Consider the following 8,448-nt stretch of genomic DNA (forward strand, 5'->3'; position numbering starts at 1 on the left):
ACTCCATCGGCCATTTTGCATGTTCTTAGGACGATAAGTTTATATCGACCATTGCTTGTGTGAATATTCTGATGCAAGCTTGGGTGAAAACTTCTCAACTTCTATAACAATCCGGTGATAAGGTTCCATAGATCAAAACCATCATGCGAACCATATTGTTCACCCTTTCGCTAGGATTTTGCAAATAATCAAGAATGAACTTCCTCCAATCCTTACTTCGCCTGTATAAAAGTTTCATTAGTGGCCGAAATAGTGGGTTTTGGTTCGGCCTTACCTACATTGGCAAGAATAAGCATCGGCTATTGATAGATATATGCAATACACCATGATCAACATAGTAGCCAGATGCTTGCTGTGCCAACTCATTTGCTCTTCAACTATCATGTCTAGATATATGAGCAGTATTAAAGTAACTCAAGGTAAAATTTACATCTAGACATACCTTGATGACCCACAAGTGTAGGGGATCCGTCGTAGCTTTTCGATAAGTAAGAGTGTCGAACCCAACGAGGAGTAGAAGGAAATGATAAGCAGTTTTCAGTAAGGTATTCTCTGCAAGCACTAAAATTATCGGTAACAGATAGTTTTGTGATAAGGTAATTTGTAATGAGTAGCAAGTAATAAAAGTAAATAAGGTGCAGCAAGATGGCCCAATCCTTTTTGTAGCAAAGGACAAGGCTGAACAAACTCTTATATGAAGGAAAGCGCTCCTGAGGACACATGGGAATTATCGTCAAGCTAGTTTTCATCACGTTCATATGATTCATGTTCAGTACTTTGATAATTTGATATGTGGGTGGACCGGTGCTTGGGTACTGTCCTTACTTGGACAAGCATCTCACTTATGATTAACCCCCATTGCAAGCATCCGCAACTACAACAGAAGTATTAAGGTAAACCTAACCATAGCATGAAACATATGGATCCAGATCAGCCCCTTACGAAGCAACGCATAAACTAGGGTTTAAGCTTCTGTCACTCTAGCAACCCATCATCTACTTATTACTTCCTAATGCCTCCCTCTAGACCCAAACAATGGTGAAGTGTCATGTAGTCGACGTTCACATGACACCACTAGAGGGATGACAACATACATCTCATCAAAATATCGAACGAATACCAAATTCACATGACTACTAATAGCAAGATTTCTCTCATGTCCTCAGGAACAAACGTAACTACTCACTAAGCATATTCATGTTCATAATCAGAGGGGTATTAATATGCATAATGGATCTGAATATATGATCTTCCACCAAGTAAACCAAGCATCAACTATAAGGAGTAATCAACACTACTAGCAACCTACAGGTACCAATCTGAGGTTTGGATACAAAGATTGGATACAAGAGATGAACTAGGGTTTGAGATGAGATGGTGCTGGTGAAGATGTTGATGGAGATTGACCCCCTCCCGACGAGAGGATCGTTGGCGATGACGATGGCGATGATTTCCCCCTCCCGAAGGGAAGTTTCACCGGCAGAACAGCTCCGCCGGAGCCCTATATTGGTTCCGCCAAGGTTCCGCCTCGTGGCGGCGGAGTTTCTTCCCGAAAGCTTGCTTATGATTTTTTTCTCGGACGAAAGACTCCATATAGCCAAAGATGGGCATCGGAGGGCCACCAGGGGGCCTACGAGGCAGGGGGCGCGCCCCCCACCCTCGTGGCTGGTGGGTGGCCCCCCTCTGGTACTTCTTGCGCCCAATATTTTTTATATATTCTGAAAAGTGCTCCCATAAAGTTTCAGGACTTTTGGAGATGTGCATAATAGGTCTCTAATATTTGCTCCTTTTCCAGCCCAGAATTTCAGCTGTCGGCATTCCCCCTCTTCATGTAAACCTTGTAAAATAAGAGAGAATAGGCATAATCATTATGACATAATGTGTAATAACAGCTCATAATGTAATAAATATCGATATAAAAGTATGATGCAAAATGGACGTATCAACTCCCCCAAGCTTAGACCTCGCTTGAGCCGAAATCGAAAAATATGTCCACATGTTTAGAGATAGAGGTGTCGATAAAAATAAAATACGTACATGAGGGCATCACGATCAATCTTAGAACATCAACTTATATAATTCTTGTCATATGATCTCTTATGCTAGAGTAACAATTCAATCACAATTTCAAGTATAAATATTAAAAAATCTGAATTTTTTTGACAACAAACATTGATGTGTGTTACACATGCGTGCCAATTTTTGTGATAGAATGACATTTGTGGAGGCCTCAGCAAAAAAGACAAAATCATGCTCGAAAAAAACTGCTTTTGGAAGCATTTTGGAGCATCGATTTTGTTTTTTTTCACCGAGACCTGCATGAATGTCATTTTGTCATGAAATTATGCACGCGTGTGAAAAAGACATCAATGGTTGTTGTAAAAGAATTTCAGATTTTTTTTTGAACTTTTTAAATATTTTTTTAATTTTACTGTAGCAAAGGGTGCATGTGAGCTCGAGTTCACAAGAGCACTTTCGATTATTAAGAGCGTTTATATATCAACAGTTAATGTAGGCATATATTCTTACTAGCTATGGTCATGCTTAATCACTAAAAGATTAAGTGCATTCAGATGTCTTTTCTAATCAACGATTTCTCAAATCTCCTATTTATTTATACTGATACACAAATCCTCTAGTGGCTATTAGTTAACAAATACTCCCTCCTTCCTGGTTTATAGGGCTTATATCAAAAATTTCGGTTTCCCGTTTTATAAGTCTCAATTTGATTGTTCCCCATCACATGCAAGGATTATGAGAAACTTGACCAATACATATACTTCATGCATGCATGCATTGCAATTAATGCATTGATAAACACAATTCTTTGAGGAAAACGAGCGCATTAATTGAGTGCTTTTACAAACCACGAAAATTATTCCACCACTCATCATTTACCTTGGTTGATGAGATTTTTGAATTGAGTTCTGTAAACTGGAAAAGAGGTAGTAGTATTCAACATTATGTGCTTCAAATATAATATAGGAACATTATATGGTAAGATGTGTGCATTTACCTATTTTCCATGCTAATTTGTGTTACCGTTTTACTTTGATCTAAAGTACTCACCAATGAATTTGAACTTCACATTTTTATACATAAATAAGTAGGAGATAGCAACTCAAGGGAAGAAATATTTAAGAAATCATTAATTAGAAAATTGTCTCTGTATATTATAGGCACAAATTGTCTCTGTATAAATAAATAGATAGCAGCTCAAGGGAAAAGACATCTATTGTGCCTATAATGATTCCTCAAATCTCCTATTTATTTAATCTCACCAATTCAAATTGTCCGTGTATATTATAGGTGCAATTTTTTTGCTTATCATGTCAGAAAAGATAGCAGCTCAAGGGAAAAAATATTTCATGTTGGAATGCAGATTTCAAAACACACTTAGGTAACATTAAGGAAGCTGTTACAAGTGATACTTAAAAATAAATAATAGAACATGCATCTGTTACATAAGGGCATCCGCAATTGGGGTGGGGAGGCATCTTCTCTTCATGAAGGGGCGATATTTTCACGTCCAGGAATTGGTTCATCTCGTAGCAAAGAGCAGAGACAAACTGAGCTGAAGCTTGGTTGACATATATCTGACGATAATGCTGTTTACCTTTTCCTAAATAAACATATCAGACAATTCAAAACTTTTGAGTGGCAGCATGTTGGCAGTTCAAAACAAGTGAGCAGCAGCAGGAACATCATACTCCTTCGGGAGCTTAGGTCAGTCCATCTTGAGAACAGGTCGCTTCGGATTTGAATGAAGCTGCAAGCGCAAGTTTTGCACTAAGTCGGCTTTGTAGTTGTGACCCTCGAGCAGAACTTCCTTGAGGCTTCCCAGAAATGCTAGCCCAGAAAACAACCCAACTCTGGGGTCTTCTTCAAACTGATTGTCATCGGTTTTTTCTGAAACGGCGCCTTCTTCAGGCTGATCGTAATACTGCAGCAGCTCAAGCTTAGGGGTGGCTCCCTTTTCAAACTCCACCGATTTGAGCTTACCTGGGAGACTCAGCTCTAGCACCATCAGGCTCGGGAATGATGCACCCTGACGAAAACGGAGATGGACCTCTTCGCCCCCAAGTGACTCTTTCCGCAGACGCAGGATGGCAAGGTTCGGTAGGCGCCCAAGGACTTTTATTGCCGCATCATGGTCCTCTATCCTGGAACTCCGCAGCTTGAGCTTGGCCAGATTTTTCAGCCCACCGTTGATCCATGCCGGCAATTCGACCAGGTTGCCATACAGCTTCAGACTCCCTAGGTTTTCCGGAGGTGAGGAGAGGCCATCCAAGCAGCCAGATAAACCCGGCTTACCCTCCGACTGCACCAGCAGCGTCTCTAGGCTGCTGAGGTTAGCCAGTGCTGAACATAGCTCTCCGCCGTTGCTCTCGTCCACGCCAGTCACTCCCAACTTGCGCAGCCCGGTGAGACTAGCTACCTCTCGCAGGGTGGCCTTCCTCCTTGAGATGTTCACCACACCCAACGTGTGCAGGGCTCTGAGCCTGTGGATCCCTCTGGGCACCACAACACCACGTGGGCTCCGGCGTGTCGCCAGCATTGGCAGATACGAGCAGCAGCACGTGGATGGATGAGCAGGCAAGCTTAACTCGATCGGGATTTGGTTCTAGCTTCAGATTTCTTAGAAACACTGCACTTTCGCACTTCAGTTCAGTCGCACGACCTAACTAATCCACGCAGACTGAAGGAATTTTTTATTTTGAAAAAAGAGACAAGAATACAGAAGTACAAAAAATATTTGTGGAAGTTATACTGCGAATACTCGTGGGATGAAGTTACCAGCATTGTAGATGCAAGCAGATGCATTGTCAAAGAAAGAAATCATCCCGAATGCAGACTGTGGAAGAAGTTACCAGCATGCTCCATGAACAGTACGTAGCTGGCAAGAAGCTTGTGGCCGGCAGCACGCCTTTATTCATCGGAATCTCTATATGAATTTTATGAATTTTATATGAATTTTGATTTTGCTACAAGCATGAAGAACCAAGTCATCATATCAAGAACATGGAAAGAACAAGCAATGATGCCGCGTGGAAATTAATGGGTGCCGATCGTCGGTCATGGACGACCACGCGATGAATACGTACGCTAGATTTTCTCCACCATCCACGCCGAGGGAACTTAATTATAAATGGAAGGGATGGAGTAGTGGACATAGACAGCATATGGATAAGCTTCGTGAAGCAAAACCTGGAGGAACACATACCGTCAGAACTAGGTGTGCTGCTAATAGAAGCAAACCAATCGGTTCAGATATTCTAACCCGGTGTTGAATTAACTGCACCCGGTGTGAAATTAACTGCAAGAAATACAAGCATAGATGTATGGGACTGTGTGATTGCAGTTGCCAAGTATAGATGGAGGCTTTGCATTGCCTGCCCAGGCTGCAGTTAATTTACATCTGTACTACTACTTCCAAACCCAGCAGCAAAAGGTTGACTTAACTGACAACTTGAGCCTGAACTGCCCAGGTTCTCATTATACCCCCTGAGTAAACAAATATAAGAGCGTTTAGTGATCTAAACAATCTCATATTTGTTTACTGAGGAGTAGTTAGCAAAAAAACCTAGTCCCTGAAACAATAAGTTCCTACCATAGATCATAAACAAGAACACATTGCCGCACAAACAAATCATAGAAAAACTATCGGACGAGGCCTCACCAGATCAAACTACATGGGGAATCCACAATAATCACAAGAGAGTATCAAAAGGACACTGCCTACTAAGAGTGATTACTGGAACGTGACCGTACCTGCAGATCAGCAGAGACATACGAAGTGGACACTGACAGGTGCCTCTCAAGAATGCCAGCGCCATGATCCTGAAATGGGGAACATTACCGGCCGCGACCCTTGGCTGTATTTCCATGTGCTCGAGAACACGAGCATTCTGCAAGATACAGTACGCCAGCTTGACCTGATCATTGTAGCACCGGAACCCGCTCATGTAGACTGTCCTGAGATGACCATGGTGACTCATATGGGAGCCTACCTCCTCCACCACCTCATCGCTCCCACCGTCGTCAAGGCTCAGATATACCATCTGCATTTCAAAAGATTGCAATCAGTCGGTCAAAGCAGTCCAAGTACAGGTCTTTCTTGAAAAATGATGCAATCAGGCAGTAGCAGTATACTTGAGATCCATGTGTTTTTTTATATAAATTGATAAAAATGGCATTCACATCTAAATGCAACGTCTCCAGTCGGGGCACAATATCCAAACAGCGGGTAAGTTGAAGAACTCCGTTATCAGCATTTGGCTGCCTAGAGAAGACAGTTAATTGGACAAGTCAGATGCCTCAAATGCATAAACATGCCAGGTGGTCTTGTTGTCAGCTACTGCAACTGAAACATAACAAGGACAAAAAACATGACATTGAAATCCAATTTCAAGAACAATAATGTACGCAAACAAGAATGAATAAATAAATTAATAAACACCAGTTAACCTGTTCATATCCATGTATATAAGCTTGCACATGTAGTATCTTTGCTGAAAAATACTTGGAACTAAAGTGAATACATGGGTCAGTCCTTTGCTGCCTTTAGACACTATTATTGTAGCCTTATCTAATTTCGAGCAACCATAAAGTACTGTAGGGACCCGTTGTCCGTCATACTCATAATGGGCAAGATCAGCAGCATGAAACTCAGTCATCTTGACATTCATTCCTTGAATTAGTAAATGTTGAAGTTTGTCAAGTTGGTGTGATATGCTTAAATTAGTCCTGCTGATCAGTACTGTAAACCCACATATACCTGGGTGTGGCTTTATAGAAACAGCAGCCAGAAACAAGGACTGCACACGAAAGCTGCCTTGAACACCCAAGGCCTCGAGAGGAAAGTGATGAACTTCTTCGGATAGCGAATAATTTTTCTTCAGGTCAGAAGCTATGATCTTCGCTTCCAATGAAGCGGCAAAGCCGATCCACCTGTCAAGATGACCAAAGTCCTCTTTATACAAACCACACCTGATGCAGAAGTTATCGATCCATATCCCACTATGCCATTTAGTAACCCAATTTACAGCCTCAGTGAACTTAGCTCGTTTTATTTTGAGAAAACATCAATGTGTCGTTCATCAGTGTCTAAATCCAGACCACTGGGGCCATAAAAACACAGATTACAGCGGAATGTCCAGAGCATTCTCCAACTTCTCCAAACAATGCTTGTCCTCCTCACAGCCTCTTTAAGAGGAACCAGTGACATGACAGCAGGTTGAATCTCCCATGACAAGGGTCAAAGAAGGGCCTGAATTTTCAGTCGGGTTGGATTTTAATCCATGCTCCCTGCCCCTGTCCCAGGCAACTAACCCCATAAAACACCTTTTTTTATTTGCCCCAGAGGTTAAGATCCGTGGAGAACACCACAGGAATCACATCACAGACTAACTTTCACGCACTGGTTGGATCCTCAGGGTAACAGTGAAATGCTTAAGTAAATACAGTACTTTTTTTTTGCCCTGCTCTGATTCAAGGAGAAGAAAGAGAAAAGAGGGACCGGCGGAATGGCAGCTACCCTACCCCAGGCGAGGAAGGCTCTCCATCCGCAAGGACGGATCGTCGCCGACTCCGTGGTGGTGCTCCGCCTCGCCGCCTCATCGTCGAAGTGGCGCGCTGCAGGGAGGAAGGAACGGCGGGTTAAGGGGGGAAATGTATCCGCAATCGATCGATCTACTCAGGAATGTCTACACTGCTGCTTACTTGCTTCGCCAGAGTGTGAGGGGGAGGGGGAGGAGGAGGAGCGGCTACTTCGCCGTCTTCTTCTCCTGCTCTGGCCATTGCTGCCGGAAGATCGGCGGAGCTCCGGCCATGGCTTCTGGAAGCTGGAGCGATTTCTCCGTGGTAGGAAAAAAACAGAAGAGAAAAATGCGATGAGAGAGAGACGGCTGTTCTTAGATGGGCTGGGCTGGGCTCGTTCTCCAGCCCAGCCTCATGGGCCGAGACCCACGAGCTCTTCCTGTGTCTCTGGCCGAGGCGGGCAGGCGCTGCAGCGTTGCTTGCGATACATTAGTCCCACCTCGGAAGTTTACGGCGAGCGGAACCGGTTTATAAGGCGGGGTGCGGCAGCTTGTAGCACGACCTTACTTGAACAGGATCTGTTCTATAGGCTCGTACAGCTGCATCCTTTACCAATAAGGAGGCAAGCACTTCAGTCTGGTTGATGAATTCTGACCACTGGGCCAGAGCGTGATTAACGGCCAGGATTCACCTGATGGGTAAATCCGACGGCTGTAGAGGATCGTTCCTGCCTAGCTCACAACTGTGCAGGATGGCCCAGTGGTTGTCTGACAGACACAAAAATTATTTTTCATTTTTATTTCCATATACAGAAAATAATCTGCAATATTTTCCACCAATGCCTCTTCTATTATACTACTTTCATACAGAAATAAATAATCTGCAATGTTTCTCTAATGCAACCCTTTT

At 43.1% G+C, this 8,448-nt stretch overlaps 1 protein-coding gene and 1 non-coding gene across 2 annotated transcripts; one reads left to right on the forward strand and one right to left on the reverse strand.

Moving 5' to 3' along the window:
* Nucleotides 1-3,416: 3,416 nt before the first annotated feature.
* Nucleotides 3,417-7,845, reverse strand: LOC119328320. The gene is made up of 4 exons (XM_037601321.1): nucleotides 7,723-7,845; nucleotides 7,543-7,635; nucleotides 5,773-6,062; nucleotides 3,417-5,208 (listed from the first exon to the last, which is right to left on the reverse strand). Exons 1-4 carry the CDS (start codon nucleotides 7,798-7,800, stop codon nucleotides 5,010-5,012), a joined length of 660 nt encoding a protein of 219 aa, XP_037457218.1. The 5' UTR covers nucleotides 7,801-7,845; the 3' UTR covers nucleotides 3,417-5,009.
* Nucleotides 7,846-8,096: 251 nt separating this feature from the next.
* Nucleotides 8,097-8,316, forward strand: LOC119334964. The gene has a single exon (XR_005161661.1). It is a non-coding gene; the product is annotated as a small nucleolar RNA U3 (small nucleolar RNA).
* Nucleotides 8,317-8,448: the final 132 nt, after the last annotated feature.

Source organism: Triticum dicoccoides, chromosome 7A (genome assembly GCF_002162155.2).
Source record: "Triticum dicoccoides isolate Atlit2015 ecotype Zavitan chromosome 7A, WEW_v2.0, whole genome shotgun sequence".
In the NCBI taxonomy this organism is placed as follows: Eukaryota; Viridiplantae; Streptophyta; class Magnoliopsida; order Poales; family Poaceae; genus Triticum; species Triticum dicoccoides.